The sequence below is a fragment of the Akebia trifoliata genome, chromosome 2 (genome assembly GCF_017979445.1).
Source record: "Akebia trifoliata isolate Shusen 1 chromosome 2, ASM1797944v1, whole genome shotgun sequence".
Classification (NCBI taxonomy): domain Eukaryota; kingdom Viridiplantae; phylum Streptophyta; class Magnoliopsida; order Ranunculales; family Lardizabalaceae; genus Akebia; species Akebia trifoliata.
Genome location: NC_141376.1, coordinates 59,287 through 77,355, shown reverse-complemented (window position 1 = coordinate 77,355; position 18,069 = coordinate 59,287). Strand labels below are relative to the sequence as shown.

Here is an 18,069-nt window from a genome sequence, read left to right as displayed (position 1 = left end):
AAAGTGATCCCTGCAAAGTCTAAATTTTGTTTAGACCAAAGGTACAACAAGCCCAATATCTCCAAGAAACCTTCGTGAGAACTTCTGCTCTTACTATTGAAGACCCTGTTATTTCTCTCCATCCAAACCCCCCAAGCAATAGTCGATGGAAGCATCACCCAAAGGAATCTTTTTCTGGAGGAGAAGACTTTACTGTCCCATTCTGCTAACAACGAGGAGAACTTACAAGGAAATAAGGGAACAAAGCAGGTCATTTTCGTCTGGTATAAAACACTGGTTCACCTCAACACCATCCTTCCTTACAGGGTAAGTTTTCTCATCAGCCCACCATACGTCTTCACCTTCAATGGGAATGAATATTGCCTACCATTGGCAGGAACCGAGACTTGGGACATATGTAGCACACACCTACTAAAGTGCGACTCACATGGAGAACAAATATAATCCTATGCAGCAGATGTTCAAAACAATTTATAGAACAATAGACCCAAAAAAATCCACCCAAGGCTATTTATTTTTCTCTTAACGGAAGGTGGCACTAGCAGGAGGTAGTAAAGACCCAGTGAATGTGGTATTGTAAGTACATTGGCATGGTTTTGTGATCCGGTCTCTGTCTGCACGCAAATATACCCTTCAAAGAAACTATCCACACCTTTCAGTCAGCACATTCCATTTTCAAAACAAAAAAAAAAAAAGCAATCCCCGCAATGCGCACATATTCTACGAAATTGTTAGGCGCTTCATTTTCCTAATTTTCTCAAACTCCCGAGAAAGAAAAACACTGCTTTATAAAAAGATTACCACATACACTTTTCCAATATAAGATTTTACACCAAATCATACCTCAAACAAATATGATTAACAGAACATGAAATCATCATCAATAAATCAGGAAAATAATATCACCCTATTTAATTCCCTTTCTGTTCAAATATTCTTTCCACTTTCTTAATTTATCAATTTTTTTAACGCTAGCTAACTGGCCCAATTTCTTCGTTGCACCGTGTAACTTCATACTTCGTCGTTGGGGGGGGAGAGGGAACTTTCCAATATTTTTTTTATCCTTTTAAAATTATGAAGATAGTCACTGGTCAGAGAAACTAATAGATTCACATTCAAAGAAGCCTACATAGATGGTACTATTTAATTCAAGGGTAAACCAAGCACATATACACCTCTATTCTCACTATACAACTTTAATGTTAAATATTCTTTTATGGTCCCTAAGGCTATCAGCGATGTGTTGAAAACAAGGCCTTGGAACCATATCAGTGATGCAAGCAGATCTTCTATAGACCAAAAGTGCACAAGACGAGACAGAACAGCAAGTCCTGTAATCCCTCAACTGCAACCAGGATCCTCGTGGGGCGGGGAGTTGGGGGTGAAGGGTGAAAGCTAGAAAAATCATGCGGTTGGCCCATTTATGTCACACAATCTACTTACATGGAATAGCGGTTATCAACCTTCTCTCTTCCTGGGCGTTCATCCTGGATCTCTTCGAGTTCTTCGTCATCTCCCCTCTTGCCTGCTTGTTCCTTCCAGTAGGCCACCAGCTTTTTTAAGCGAGCAACTTCCCTTGATGACACATTTTTGCTCGGATCATTGATAATCGATCTGACTCTCGATGCATACCTGATTCAACATGAAAAAACACTCTATTAGAATATCAAATGAAATTGTTAGATCAACATCACTTGTCAATAAATATAACATATTTAGAACAACATTGAAAATGGCTAAACTGAGCCAGAGATTTGTTTGGGTGGTATCTGACTTGAACCCAATACTATGGAGGCCTGCCAAGCCTTGATTTCACTTGTAAGACAGTCAGTGAACAAAGACTGATATCTAAGTAACTGAGTTGGCACAGAGATTTCCAAAGCGCTAACACACCATTTCAAACTCAATGATATGGTCAGAACTCATCAACTTGATTTGATTTAGCAATGATTGAAGTATTATGTCAAATTTCGGAAAAATGAGCTGAACCTACTACTAAAATAATTGCTTCTGCAAAGATCCTAACTCAGCTGAAAAACAATTCTCAAATCAAGTACAACTAAGGGTCAAGTCAACTCAACCAACTTGTCTAGTTAGCCTTGTATTTTTATTAAGCCAGCAAACACGCTACTTTGGACCAATGAGGCAACTCGGATCTTATGAGAAGATAGAAGAAACACATACATTAGAGAACTATGGGTCTCATCCAAGTTTGACTCTGCTGGAGAGACGTTAACGAACATAAGAGTTTTGGCATTTCCACCAAGTGAGTCACTCATGAGCATTGTCAACTTGTGGTTCCTGTAGGGTATGTGTTGGCCGTCGGAAGACAATGCACTGATCACATCCCCTAGAGCTGAAAGTGATTTATTGATACTTTGGGCTTCTTTTAGTTGATTCCCAGATGAACCCGACTTCTTCACTCTTTCTGAGCCAGCAAGATCCACGAAACTTAGCTGCAAACAATGCTAGTCTGTTAAAGAATCAACATAACTGGCCAGCTCATGCAATTGAATGCATTGGACTTGATGATAATATGTACATGTATGTTCAAATGAAAGAAGCAATTAGCTATAAGGTCAGTGCAGGGTATATGCACCTTTCCCCTGGCAACGGATTGCGTTTGAAGGTTAGTACTTTCAATAACCACAGAAAGTATCAAGTGAGATCTTGAACTTTCATCATTCATTTGAGTCCCAGATGTGTGTCGCTGCTCAGATCCCCTTAAAATTATATTTTTCAGTTCCTCGAAGGTAGAAATACATACAATTGTCACATTCTCCACAGACACCATCCCCTGTGAAAGTTTGAAATTAAACAATTAGTGCCATGGTGTCATAAAGATAAGCTCGCATATGCTTCATTACAAATTAGCTGAAGCTTCCTAAACTTACTCTTCTCCTAATGTATTGGAAATAAAATCCACATCGAAAGCAAGGAGAACAAAGCTGTCAAGCACTAATTGATCAAGACAAGGGAAATCACCTTGGAATCTTTTTTAATATCTAGCTTCAAACGCTTCGAACTCTTTGGTAAAAGAAGATCTATAAGTGTATCTTGATATAACTCCACCATATACACCTGCAATTTCCATGATGATGCCAATTCCTTGTGTAAGACACTGACAGTTCAGAGACAGAAAAATCAGTGGGCACACAACATTTCATCATGATCTTTTAACCCCGTATCATATGAAGGACCACAAGTGCCAGTTGACATTTTCATTTCCAATAAGCATGGTATATAAACATTACTTTTTTCCAAGAAAAACTGTAAACTTAAGAATGAAATCAAGTCAAAATAGCAAATCAATCCAGATTGTTATTGGGACTTCAGTAGAGTTCATCTTACCATGTAACATTGCTACCTTAGTGTTTGCAAGGGTACCAACCTTTATCAAAATTTCATATAAGTTAGTGTTTGAATATCACACTTATGTGCTTCCTAATAATAAATATAATTTTGAAGAAATATTAACTTCCTTGAGCTTCCCATGGTGGACAACCATGTTGGACATCTTGGGGCTATCTTTGAGTTACGTCCACATTGTAGTTTATATAACGTCATTCCAAGATGTGTTATATTGGCTGTTATTGTTTTTCTCCGAAGGTATGAGATAGCAAAGTACCACAGGGAAAAATGCAGCAGTCCCATAATCCAAAATGGAATGCAACACTCCTGGATCTTAAATTATTGATTCTTCTCTTAGATGTCCACCATATGAAGTTTATTCACACTCAAAAATGTAAAGCCCATATTTTTAATATATAACATTACTCAGCCATGTTATTCTACTAATATATGAAACTTACATACTTAAATGAAGCATGTTACCAAATCCAAGAACCCAGTTTCAAGGTTTGTGGAGTGCAATACTCACATCTATATCTCTCTAAACTAGATTGGACTATTTATTCCATAAACATTCCCAAGTGCTCTTTTGGACAAAATTCTATTACATGCAAAAAAAAAAAAAACAATTGCAAGGTTGGATCTGTGCCATTATTCCAGCCAGCTAATTGGTAAAAGTTCCACTGATCTCACTGTAAAGGATAACACTCTCTGGTGTAACTCATTGTCCCAAGATCATAAACCACACCAAGCATATAACAAACCATTACATGCTGATAATGCATTTGCAGATATGCGGATAATATTTATCAATAGTACAGGTTACAATAATCAAGGCATGTAGAAGTTTACCAGGTTACTTTAACCAAGACCTGTTCGGAAAACAGAACTAGTTCAGACTGGGGTAACACAAAATCAGAGGATGTTTGGTAGCACACATAGATTTGAAGGACCCTCATTAGCTTTATCCATTTTCGATTATAGACTCTTTTCTACTAAATGGAAGATAAAAGGAAAAAAAGTTCACAACATTTACCTTCAAAGAGAATGAGAATTTGTTGCTGTCACGCTTTAAAATTTTGAAAAGTTCAGCAGTTGCTCTTGGAGTGAGCCCTGGATCACTCTCAGATCCATATATTGTAAATGTCTTTCCCGAACCAGTTTGGCCATATGCAAATATGCACACATTATATCCATCAACAGCTGATTGCACTAGATACTGCATTATAATCATGGGAGCAATTAAACATACCACAGATAGTAGGTTCTGTGGAGCACAAAATTTGTAGATAGAAACAGGTTGATATATGAAAGATTGAAATGGGCGCTTTTTTTTTTTTAAGTTTAGAAATTTTATTAATGAGCTAAATTCTACTCCAATGTCAAAAAATCATGGAAATTCTGCTGACCGACCCTTGTATCCTCAAAAACATATTCCTGGGAAGCAGTGCCATCAAAAACATGATCATAAAGATGTTGCTTTATCTTGTCATCCTTCCAAGGATGTTCAACTGTGAACTCATCCAGACTTGTAAGCACATTCCTTTGTCTATCAGCAATCTCTTTGTCACTAAGGGGACGCAAACGGCAGAATACTCTGATCTTGCCTTTCATATCTGTTAAGTAAACACAATCCAGACATATAAAATGAAAATGAAAAACAAAAACGAGTGTCTAGACATACCGTAAACCAGAAGCTATTTTTTTTCAATGATGTCAGTACGATTGTCAACCAAAACACAAGTCTTGTCCATATATATCAAAGTTAGTATTTCAATATTTACCTTCTATGGTGTTGAAATATCGCTTCCTTAAAACTTGTTCTTCCCTATAAAGTGCTTCTAATTCAACCAATTGAGCCCCTTGCTTCTTCAAAATAGTTGCAGTTTGCTCATTCTTTCTATCAATATCCTGAAAGAAAATAGGTACTCATCATATAAACCAGTTTCAACTTTTTTCAACAGACATTTGAAGATGAAAATGTACTGAAGTGGAAAACTTCTGTATTTTAAAATAGGTAGAATTTCAAATATTGGCATTAATATTAATGACATTAACCATGACTAATTCAATAAAAGACCACTACCTCTTTCATTTCTCGTAGTTCCTCTAATTCCTTTAAATTGTTTTGCAATGTATCCAACTCAATATTTCGAATTGCAAGAGTAGACTCAGCAGCAACCAAATCTTTTCTAACCCCTTCCAGCTTATCTTCCAGTTCAGAAACTTGTAGTCTAAGGGTTCTGCATTCTTGTTCAAAATTTCTCTCAAGAATTACCATCTGCATTTAATAACCAGAATTGACATAAGCACATCCAAGCTTACCAATGCCAAAGCAAATTTATTAGAAAAGGTAGGAAAAATAAAGGAAAGATATCTAAACATCATCCACTACTTATCACCCATAAAGAAAGAAAACATAGAAGGGAGAGAGAGATTATCCACTACCTCATCTGATTTCTTTTTCTCAATCCTCAAAATTCTCTGTTCCAATAACAATTTTTCATTTGACAATCTCTTTACAGTTTCTTCGGCTGCATGCAGCTCCTCCATGCGCAGTTTCAACTCCACTTGGAGAGTATTTATAGCCTTTATGTAAACATCATCAGCAAACGAAAAACTTTAAACCAATGCAAACCAAACAGTAGCAGATCATAGATTGATCACGTTTAGGAAAGGCTTTCATTAAAACATAAACTTAAAACTAACAAAATAGAACAAACAAATGTATCTTTATGTTTTCCAAAACTTACCTGGTTACTTCCAAGTGCGTCCTTTTTGGCACTGATATCAAACGAGGAATGAACTTGACCCATTTTCGCCAGTGTTGCTTCCATGCTCCTCTTATCCAAGAGTGCAGCCTGATAAAAATAGTGAAACCATTACTTAAGTAGGAATAAGAGGTAACAAGAGAACTACCAACCTTTCCCTGCAAACTGAGATCTTACTAACCTGCAGAGCACAATCTTTCTCATCACATAGAGATCTGAGTTTCTCAAGGTTATATGTAACTTCTGCCGAGTTATGTTTCTCAGATCTCAAAGAATCCTTCAGCCCTTCCAATTCATCTTGCATTTCTGCTTCTTGCTGCTGTTTTTCCCTCAATTCTTCCGTTAACTACACAACGTAACCAAATATCCCCAGATGCTTAGTCCATGGCAATGACAAACACTTTATACACTTAACTGAACACTACATATAAATACACATCACAAAAGTAAAGGGTGTACCTTCCCAAGCAAATATTAATTTCAAACCAAATGTGCATTCCCCGCCACATAAGAATAAGAATACCAGGCAAAGCAAGTTTTTTGAAACTATAGTTTGAAATTACCTTTATAGTGAAGCTCACTCCTTGAGCTATTATTTTTCCAGAAGTAGTATGTCATCGAAGACAAGATGAATCATTTTATAGAATGGGCATTTCAATCGTTTTACCTTTTAGAGCCATGAGCCGACTCCTTTAGCCACAGATGTCATTACTTCTGCCTCACTATATAATTTTATATTTTTAAATTTAAATTCCTTATAATACCATTAACAATTTGTCCTATTATGATTTATGAGTTACAATTAACAGTGAGATCAAAAAATGTAATATACCTCTTTTATGTTACAATTAGGCCTTTTTTAAGGCACCACCAGTTTAGCATCATGTACGTCACATTTACCCCGGCTAAAAAAATAGAATAGATAATGTTCTCAGAACTTCAAACATCTTTTTTTTTCAAAGCGTCAAAACTTGAGAACACGAAGGAAACAGACTATATTACAATATCAAAAACAATAAAACAAAACAAAAAACTGACAGAATACATTTTCAAATTTAAGATTAGTGTTGAAGCTGTTTTTCAGTCTAGATATGTAAATCGTTTCTTTTACCGACTTCTTAGATATATGTCACTTGTCATGTCTTGCACTATTGTTTGAAAGGTGGATGCATGTGGCAAGCTTGGGACCTGAGACATATGACACTGAGCATCAAGATGTGGACTTAAGGCCATAGCTATGGTGCCTTTGATTTATTTTGCGGTGTGCTGAGTTGGACCTGAGGCATACCACGATCTTCTCCTTGGTTGGAAGTTAAAAGGTTTTAGGTCATGAAGTGTTGATTGTATTGTGGCTTTTCTCCTTTGCAATAGAGCTCTTGAAGACAAAGAAACCCTTATTTGAGCAGATAATATTGAAAGTAACAATTTTGTTTCATTTGAACATCCACCAATTCTTTTTTTCTTTTTTCTTTTTTCATATATTAAAATGAGGAGAATGTCAAATATGATCAAAGCAGGGTCACCTAAACTAAGGATGAGCCAATGACCAAAAATATGGCAAAGCTCTAATGTTCAGCACTACATTCTAAAACGATTACAATCTTTCTTCAAATCTCCTACAAGTTCCCCTCATCTAACCATAAAAAATTATCAAAGTGTGGCCATCTAAAATATGGATGAACCAATGACAAAATATGACAACGCTCTAATATTCAGCACTAAATTCTAAAATGATTACAGTTTTCCTTCAAATTTCCTATCAAGGGTTAGAATACTTTGAAAGGCCACCCTAAATGATACTCCAAACTCCTTGGGATAATCTGGTAAATCACAAACAAAATGAATAACTTGCTCTAAACTTCTCCTGGGAAAACAATAAAAGAATGAAAAAATTGACTACTTACGTTACAAGATCATTTTGAGCCAACATATGATCCCAGGGCACACCTCAAGGCCTTTTTATTGCACTGCCCTGCTTTAGGGAAGAAAGCATAAAAATGCTAAATATTACTTCAGACAAAATGGGTCTATGCCTTCTTTTTTTTTTCTTTTTTTTCTTTTTTTTCCTTTTGTTTTTTGATTCTAGTAACCCATTCAGAATGCATACTAGATAAGCAAGCCTAGGCAGCATTCTCAAACAAAAAGTAATTTAGATAGACACATTATCATTAACCAAGAAGGCTCTTGCAGATGGAATCATTGAATAATAACAATTTTATTTTATGAAAATTTTTCCATACCAGCATGGCACATTTGGAAAGCTGTGCAGAAGGTCCACTGCATATTATTACTGGTCTAGAAAAAAATATGTTATTAACTATCAAAATGCAAAAGGTGTTGATGTGAAAGGACTATCTAAACAAGGAAGGAATAGAAGAATCCACTCTCAAAACAATCATAATGAAGATTAAAGTGATTCTATACTACAGGTCATTGGTTTTGTTTATATTCAAGGGATTCCACTTCTACAATATTATCTTTGGATGAGATTATTGGTTATCTCATAGCCTTCGTATTTTCGTTGTTTGGCTACTCACACTAGTTGAAAAGTGTTTATATTTGTTTGCTGGATTTTCCTTTCCATGAAAATAATATTCTATTATATGAAAAAACAAAACAAAATCGACAGCCTACATTACTTACTCGGTCACAATTCTTTTGAGATTCTTCAACAGCTTTCAACAATTCCTGGACACGATTCTCATCAACATCCAGACTGGGAGGCTTATGGTTCTGAGAAATATCACCATTTATGGATCCACTGGCAGTGGAGCGAGCTTTGGAGTATCTGCGCAGCATTACATCATTTATGTGTGTTTGAAGTGCAACACAAATTTCCTCCCCCTGCAACAAGTTGAGAAATTTATAATCCTAGATAAGCATAATGTTGTAAGCCTAAAGACGTGCAACACCTGAAAACCGATCAATAATGTAAAATATCAAGATCCAGTAGAAACCATAACAAGAGATGCTTAGAACCTGCTTAGTTTCAAACTGGAAAATGTGGAGGACACCTGCAACTCTCATCTTAAAAAATACAGCGGTATTGCTGCTACCAAACTGCATTATGTCTCTTAGTTCAGCAGAATGTAAATATTCTTTTGGAACTGGACGGAAAAAATGAACCTGGGGACAAGTGAGCAATAAAAATCATATTCAAATCTATAATTTGGACATATATATGACATCAGAAGAATTAGAAGGTTCTAACTCACTCCACGCTTATTGATGCCTAAAATGATCCGACCAGGCAGAAGCCCAATGGGATCATCAATCTTCCGAACGCTAAAGAAAACCGAGTTCCCATAAGGAAGTGATCTCAAGATCCGAAGGAATTGCTGTCTAGCATCATCCTTGGACAGATGTTCCTGCATGGGGCACCGAAAGGTTCTTAACTAGGAAATTAAGAGCAAAAAAGATAACCAATAGAAATGCGGCAACAAAATCTTTTAATGGCATTTCTGCATTCTATATCTAACCGGCAAGTAATCAGAGCTAATAGGAGTGCATGAACAAATAAAATCCACATAGAAAGCCCATGAATCAACATTATACCCAGCCAGAGCCAAATAACAGGAATATACACAAGGAAATAAAAGGCAAGATATCAATCAAAAAATAAAAAATAAAAGGCAAGATGGTCCCTTAAATTTTCATATCGCAGCTAAAAATAGAAAGTAGCATTTCCTTTCTGTGGATAAGAAGAGTCCACATAGAAAATGACCAACAAAAGCATTCATTGAAGTTCTAAAAGGAGCAACAAAAGTAACATACAAAGAAATCAATACATCCAAGCCCCAAAGAGTTGCAAACAAAATGAATACCACCTACGTAAGTCCGTATACAGCTGTTTGAAGGAATTCCAAGGATTTCAATTTTGTGAACTTATCAAATTTGTGAACGTGGCATTTCAAAAATTTGTGAATTTCAACAATTTGTGAACGTGGCATTTCAATAACATCTAATTGTTAGAAGCTTAGATCCATACCATCAAACGGTAACGGGAAAGAATATCTAGCTCCCAATCTCGCTTTGCTCGAGTAATTGCAATCTGTCTAGGTAAGAATCTTTCAAGAAGTGATATCCAGTCACTGAAAAATGATCTCAGCTTTAGAAAATACTTACTACCCTCAAGTCAATAAAATCACCAGAAGATAACAATAAAGACAGAAAAACTACTAACGTGCATGATTCAGGGCTGCTGACAAATCCTATCTCAACCAAGATTTGCAGTGCAGACAGCTGGGCAGCATCATCCCTTCCAACAGGATAATTCCCCAAGATATAATCATGTTGCAACTGCCACACCAAAAGAAAGTATAAGTATGAAACTCAAAGATATATTGAACGACAACTAACATGAAGAAATATTCAAGTAACAGTTAAAGCAGCTGCACAGTGCACGCTACCTCAAACTGATATTACATACCTGGACATAGGACAATTGCACGAACATTGGCTCTGCTACAGCTTCATCTGACTCCCGAAATAACTTCTTTTTGAATGTAAGTTTGCAATGCAAGATCTCTCCTTTACTACGATCTTTAGCTGCCTTAAATTCCGCTAGCAAATCCCCAATATATTTATTGTCATCCAACCCGATAAATTCCTCTGTTGGACGTGAAAAATACATTGTCAGATGACTAACACTGAGTAAAATTTTATTCATGAGATAGCCACATGAAGGTAACAACAACAGTTACCGTTTCCAGGTTCAAGGGTCTTAGAGCCAGTAACAACTTTACGGCACTCAAATAGACTGAAACTAGGGTATGTTGAAAGTTTAATTATCCCTGCAAGCTCCTGGAGAAAGGTACTTTCAGTCAGTAGTAATAACTGGCAAAAAAAAAAAAAAAATTGAATACCCGATTTATGGCATATCTCATTTTATACCGTGATAACTCAGAAAATTCACATAGAGAATAAGAACATAAATCCATATAAATAAAATGTACCACGTTGAAAGGGTACTTTGGAAATAAGGCAATACCAATGTATGTATGAGAATGTGACCTAGTGCAAAAACAACTCAGTCTCCACATTTCCATTTAGAATCATCACGGCTAAGTGGACCATTAACACCCCCCCCCCCCCCCCCCCAAATTCTATATAAAAGGATCCTCCTTGTAGCCAGCTCAACTAGTCATGCAAAGCTCGAAGATCTTAGTGTGACTAATAAAATGTGTACTCCTAAGCAAGTGAGTGCCTTTGAGAGTCGAGGAAACTCTTAGAACTCATTTAGGGAAGACTAACTTGGGCTACAACAGGTAGAGTGCACTTTCTCCTCCTCCTCAATCTTTTCTCTATTTTTCTGTTTTGAAATTATCCCCAACCCCTGTATTGCATCCAAAGCCTTCAACTATTGATCTAGGGTTGTCAAAACAACTCTAGAAAACTAAAATGAATCTGGCCGAACTATATCAGGTCAGCCAGACTCAAACCCAAGCCTTTTTCCATTAGTTTCCAGCCTTAGCCAAACCCATGCATCCCCTAGACCTGGCTGAAACCAGTCAGACCAATTCAAACCTAGTTATTCCCACAAAAACCTCAATTCTCTTACTTGTTTGATGTAAAAACCCTACCCCAAACCATCAGACCCCTGCCCCCACTTAAACCCTAGATTGTTCTTAATTTTGAACCATCTTCCTTACCATAGAACCCAATCAACCCCTAACCTAAGCCTACTCATTTTCTAAGCCTTAAACCAAGCCTATAAACTTTAGAATAAACATTCATTTAATTAGAAGGTAGCTGGGATTTTTTGACAAATCTGAAATTAATATTGCACTATTTTCTGTTACATTTAATTCAGTTTTAGCCATTTTGATCCTAAGCCATTCCTTGAAATCCTTGAGAGGAAATCAAGTGAATCCCATTAAACTAGAATTGAAACCTAAGCTAATAGAAGACCATCTTCCATTGGCACCACTTCATTCAAACATTTGGGGGTTGTTACTGCAGAATTGTGATTTGACTTGGGATTAGATCCAATTGCTTAGGTGTTCTTTATAATTTATGATTGTGTGGGATTTAATTTATGTTTGCATTGTTCTCTGTGATTTATTTTGATCTCAGATTCATCATTCTTGGTTAGGCATCGTAATCTGCATCACAATGATTGAAGGGAATGACATAACATCAACCCATTAGACTAGCACCAGGAAAAAGTTCAATTCGAAGGAGAAGAGGATGATGATCAAGGCATAAAGCTAGAAGAAGAAAATGAGATAATAAGAAGAAAGTAAAAGAGCAATTGGATGTGGATTCCATGCCGGTAACATCTGATGATAAGGAAACATAAAAAGATGAAGAATACATCGAAGGGGTGATGATTCAAATAATCACGGTAATGCAAGCGACGATATTGATGATGATAGTAGTGATGTACCACAACAAGCTAGGGATTAAAGTGTAGAGTACATGGTTATTACACAATACCATTAAGCCAATGACTTGTAATTTTCTAAGATTTAAATTTTGAATTTGTAAATTATACTTTTATTTGTATGTATTTTCATAAAATGAAGTTAAATTTAATACCGACTCTATACTTTTTTTATCAAATTTGTTAATTCATTTCTTAAATACTTGTTAAGCATGCAAATGTAATAATAAAATATTACAAAAATAATTTTCCCAAAGTTATTGTAATAATTGCACTTTTTTTTTATTTTCTAAAAAAATGCATTGTGTGACCGCATATGCAAGTGTGTGATCAGATGGCATACGGGCATGGCCTATGCAGATTGCACAGCATGACATATGCTATTTGACAACATTGAGTTTAAGGAATACAAATTTCTTCCTAGAGTGAAAGTGGGCTCTTGAGTATTTTCTGAAGTGAGTAAGCGAGTGACTTAGAAAGGTGAGGGAACTCTTAGAACTCAACGGGGAAAAGCTGACTAGAGTTAACATAAGGGGATTAACTCAAGTGTTACACGAGCATCGACTGAAAAACTGGAAAAGAAAAAACTAAGGATCAACTTCAAATTGGTCAAAAGCGAAAATGAATATCCAACTATGACATATATTATTGAAGACCATGATAAATCAACAAACCACATATAAACTAAGAAATTAAGTAAAATGTTTTCACATTGAAAGGGTCATTAAAGACTTGTCAATGTCAGATACAACCCTCTAATATAGTCAAAAGGAATGCTTTGGTCCAACTTTTGAGGGGTGCTAAAAAAGGTGAAAGGAAGACTGAAAATGAAATGGATTGAAAAAACAAAGGTAGATTGAGGTAGCGCAAGGAAAGATCTTAAGATACAGGCCTTAAAAAAAATAGCTTTAAAAAAGGAGAAATTGAATATATGTGATGACCACAAATAATTGGTATAAGATGTAACTAACTATAATGATGATGAGCAAGTCCACCCATCATGATATTGGGTATGAAAAGTTCACTTAGATTTCAAGTACTTAGATTCTACAAGCTAGAAGACTCAATAATTTAATAAACAAGAACAATAAACAATGTCAGTTTACACCAGAGGGAATGAAAAGAAACTAATGAGAGAACTGATTCTTAACATGAAAGGAATTTTCCATAGACTAAGTAGCAAAAACAATTAATTGCACATACAATGGGAGAAAGCAGCAGGGCATGTGATTCATTTGAGAATAGAATAAGTAGACGAACCCATGCCAAATTGTAGCCCAAACAGCCCCCTCATATACCAAGCAGGGTGATAGCTTAATTAGGTCGACATCGTGTTTAGTACTTCAAAAGCATGATGTTGTTTATTCTTTTTCTTCACTGTCCCTTTGAAATGATTAACTTAAAGTAGGCTTCACGGAATCTTAAACCTGTAGTGTTTACTGAGCCTTGACACCTCAACAGCATCAGAAACAATAGTTTTTTTTTTTTGGTGAATGAAAAACAGGACAAAGGTGTCCTCAACATGGAAAACAAGCAGAAACAATGGTTGAGGACTCCTAAAGTTTTAGTGATTGCAACAGACAACTTCGTAGAATTAAGAACCTTGTCATAAAAATCTATTTAGTATGAGGGGGGGTTAAAAATACCTCGACAGCATCAGCAACAGTAGTTGCCATGTCATATGTAATTTCTTCAAAAGTCTCATCCAAGAAAAAGACTATTGTCGTAAGCTTTTTACCAATCAAAAGCGATTCAATCTCCTCACGCGCAGGATTTGTATGCCTTGGTCCTGCCTTAACAGAACGCTTTAGAGCATTCAATGTATTCAATGCAAGGGCTTGGACTTCAGAATCAGTATTAACTCCATGAGCTACATTATGAACATACTCTGACAAATATCCCCCGATGTCCTTGCTTGGAGGCATGGAAGATGCACATAGATACATAAGCTCCCATGCTTTTACCAAGCATTGCCTGTAGATATGTACAAAACCAACGTTGATCATCAAATCAAGTATTGCCAGTTGATTTGAACCAAACATTGATTACTAATTTAAGAGATGACTGCCAATAGTGCATTCACAGGAGGCATGAATGATGCATAAGCTCCCATGCTTTAATCAAGTATTGCCCATAGATTCGAAACAAACATCAATTACTAAATTAAGAGATGAGTGCAAAAAGTGCATAAACAGTAATTTGGAGGGGATCAAATAACATAAGTGACCTTATGGGGGAGGAACTTCATGTTGCAGATAGAAAGAATACGCATACCTATCAGGGTTATTGCGTGTTTGCTTTGAAATCTGTGCAAACAGCTCATCTCGAAGTTCAGAACGCTTCAAGGTGTGCTTATAAAGTTTTCCTACAAGTTCAATCCGTTCTTCTAAGCTCATAGGATTTACTCTATCTGATGTATCAACGCCAATATACTTCAATATTATCTGGAATAACTTTATTGCCCGGTTTACCAGGTCGCCATTAATCTTAAGCAACGAAGTTGGAATGGGTTCCTGTCAAAAATCCAGCACAGCTATCTCAAAGGTTTGGTCTTGAAAACAGAAACATCACCATCAGGCACTTTAAGAACAATAAACTGCTGCTTTAATTTTAATTTTACCCCTAAAAACATCTGGAAAAAATAAAAAGTTTGCTGCTCCCTAGAGATGCAAAATTCGATCCTGCCATCCCAAAAGCATTATCTCAGCCCACTGCACTCTCAATGTTTGGCCCACCCACCTGCTGATTGGCATACTAAAGAAACCTGATTGGCAATTCCCAGCAGGCAGATTCCAGCATTTTTAATCATGAGCATGGAATCCCTCCATGGGCTTGATCACAAAGCACATGATGAAAAATGCCCGAGTCTAATGTCTAGAAATCACCAATTAGGCCAACTTTTTTCCTGTATAACCATAATGTCAAACTTTGCTCCACTAGCAAAGGAGCAATTTTTTATTTTTTTATTTTTTTGATAGAGAAAGCGATGTAGGATATCTACAACTCTAAGTAGTTTTATAATTCTATTAGGTTTTATTTTTATTTCTAGTTCTGGTAGGATTTTTATTTCATAGTTATGTTAAGAGTACAATTACTTATTAGTTTCTAATTTATTTTAAATTCGTTTTTATTATTTAGACTATAATTAGAAGTGCTTAGAAGTGTCCAATTTGAGTTATAATAGGATTAGAAAGTTAGTATTATGCTATAGTACATTAAGAATGTTAATTTTTAATATTTTAGTAGGATTCTAAGTTGTTATGATAGAGTTATCTGTATAAGGAGCTCCAAATCCGAAAATCAATGAATAATCAATTCAATTATCTTTTCTCTTTTAATTACTTTTTAGATTTATGTTATATTTTTTTTCAAGTTATTATTTGTTTATCAATTGAATCTATTGATTCAAATTGATTTAGAGTATTCCGTTGAACACAATTTATCGAATCTATTGATTCACACGCTTCCGTTATGTTAGAAAGGGTAAAATAGAGATAACCAACCCAATAACAACAAAAAGGGTAAATTATTTTGCAAACAACTTCATGAATTGTGGAAATATAAAATCCCTTAGAAACCATTCTTGTACGAGCAACAGTATTACCTTTTGAAAACACAGCATGTCCTCAAATGTGAATTTTTCTCGAATTTGAGGGCCTACGGATCTTTTAGAAAAAAATCCACGTTTCCCAGCAGAATTAATTTGTTTCTGCATAGACCTCAAAAACCCCTCAACCTAGAAAGGAGAAAAGAAATAAAAGATAAGAACCAAATGGAACAAGTTCAAAGCAGGATAAAAGTTCACTCAAACCTGGACTGATAAACAAGTCTTTAACATTTGAACATATTTTTGCATAAAATTATTAAGAACAACCACTAGTAAATCTTCCCACCTGGAATCGATCAATCAAAGGTATAGCACCTGCAAGCTCTGGTGGGATAGCCATTGACAGGGTTGTTGGAGTTCTGCAGAAATCAATAAGTAAATATGACTTTTAAATTTTTAGACACGTACTTTGCAATGAAACACAACGCAAACTTAACATTAATTTATGAAGTAGATCAATTAGTTTAAAGTAAGACCCGAAGATAGCTGAAATTATTTATAAAAAAAAAAAATTCAAAACCATCAATGTTCACTATTTAACATGAGTGTTAAGGATGAAACTTACGGAGGTGCAAAATTGGAACTGTCACTGTCGTAGTCATCCCCACCAGACGTGGGCACAAAGCTCTGCAAAGGAGTTGTGTTGCCATTGCTAGAGCTGAAGGAAGATCGACTGGTTCTTACACTTTGAGCCATTATAGGTGTTGCATCAACTGTCATTTCGATCAACCGGAAAGAAGCTAAAAAAAATAAATAATCTGCTTTACAATCTTCTCTATGACACTGCTTTAGCTCCTCTTGTCTCGTCTTACTACATCAATTACTTCTAACAAAAATGTATTATAAATAAATGAAACATGATTACTTAACTGCACAGATGGACAGGCCCATAAGTCTATCAATCTAATTAATAAAGCAAACAAAAACAAATTACAGCATAACAAAGCAATTAATTGGTCAGTTAATGAAGTAGGACAAATCAAATAGTTTAGAAGAAATAAATCTATAAATGTGGGAAAAAAAAAAAAAAAACTTTATTTTCTTTCAATCATACCAAGAAGAAATATATATATATATATATATATATATATATATATATATATATATATATTGTTTTCAATGATTGATGAACCTCGTTAAAGAAAGATCCGATATTTAAATCAATAGCTAGCCCTTTTATCAACAAACTCATCTGAAAATCAAACAATTGAGAAAGAAAAATAGATAGGGATATCAAATCTAGATAAGAAGTTTTTTTGGGAAGAAAAAAAAAAAAAAACGAAAACGAAAAACAAAAGGAGAATGTGACTAAGGTAAACTGAAGATCTACACTAAATGTTCTACATAAAGAGAAGAACTCGGATGCTGACCTAATTCCGAATCCCAAATCCCATATTTTGCGAATTAAAAAAACAATACTTGCAGTGAAGCATTGAGATAAGGAATCGACAATTGAAATTTAATAGATTACCAGAAAAAGCGAGGAAAATAAGCAATGTCGTGGAGGGAAAAAACCGTGACTTCTTCAGAAACCCTTGAGTGTGTCTTTGGAAGAGGGGGATCTACTTGTATTTTGGGTGAGATAAAGAGATTGGAGGGAAGGAGGGAGAAAGATGGACTCACGAGTATATTAAAACTCAAAAACAAAAAAAAAAACTTCTTTTTTGGTGGTGAAAAAACAAATATAAAATGCAAGCGTTACAAAAGCCCCTACTTCTTGCATAAATATCCGAAATGCCCTCTTTCGTTTCGTGAATGAGAAGAGAGTACTTCTGCCTGACGTGACTTGGGACTGATGGACGCAACAAATATCGGATGGGCGCGAGCGTTACAAAAACCAATCTCGCGCTTACTTTGAATTGAAATTTGGGTGGTGGTTGTACCTCACCAGCGTCTTATACTTTGTTAGACAAATGTCCCACGTCCACCACCCAACGTTTCCTTCTTACAAAATG

At 35.6% G+C, this 18,069-nt stretch overlaps 1 protein-coding gene across 5 annotated transcripts; it reads right to left on the bottom strand.

Moving 5' to 3' along the window:
- Positions 1–1,088: 1,088 nt before the first annotated feature.
- Positions 1,089–17,766, bottom strand: ZWI (kinesin-like calmodulin-binding protein (ZWICHEL)). 5 transcript variants are annotated; one of them, XM_086418505.1, is made up of 24 exons: positions 17,586–17,766; positions 16,680–16,940; positions 16,401–16,473; positions 16,112–16,243; positions 14,782–15,020; positions 14,154–14,481; positions 10,826–10,925; positions 10,552–10,733; positions 10,306–10,421; positions 10,111–10,213; positions 9,338–9,490; positions 9,102–9,248; positions 8,766–8,966; positions 6,304–6,468; positions 6,105–6,212; positions 5,800–5,940; positions 5,438–5,632; positions 5,136–5,262; positions 4,765–4,967; positions 4,388–4,570; positions 2,986–3,081; positions 2,600–2,797; positions 2,185–2,456; positions 1,089–1,632 (listed from the first exon to the last, which is right to left on the bottom strand). In XM_086418505.1, the coding sequence occupies exons 2-24, from the start codon at positions 16,832–16,834 to the stop codon at positions 1,440–1,442; spliced, it is 3,810 nt and encodes a 1,269-aa protein (XP_086274631.1). In that variant the 5' UTR covers positions 16,835–16,940; positions 17,586–17,766; the 3' UTR covers positions 1,089–1,439. The 5 variants fall into 5 exon arrangements, with proteins under 5 accessions (XP_086274631.1, XP_086274639.1, XP_086274655.1 ...); XM_086418513.1 differs by having other exon boundaries at positions 16,680–16,937; XM_086418529.1 differs by having other exon boundaries at positions 16,680–16,925.
- Positions 17,767–18,069: the final 303 nt, after the last annotated feature.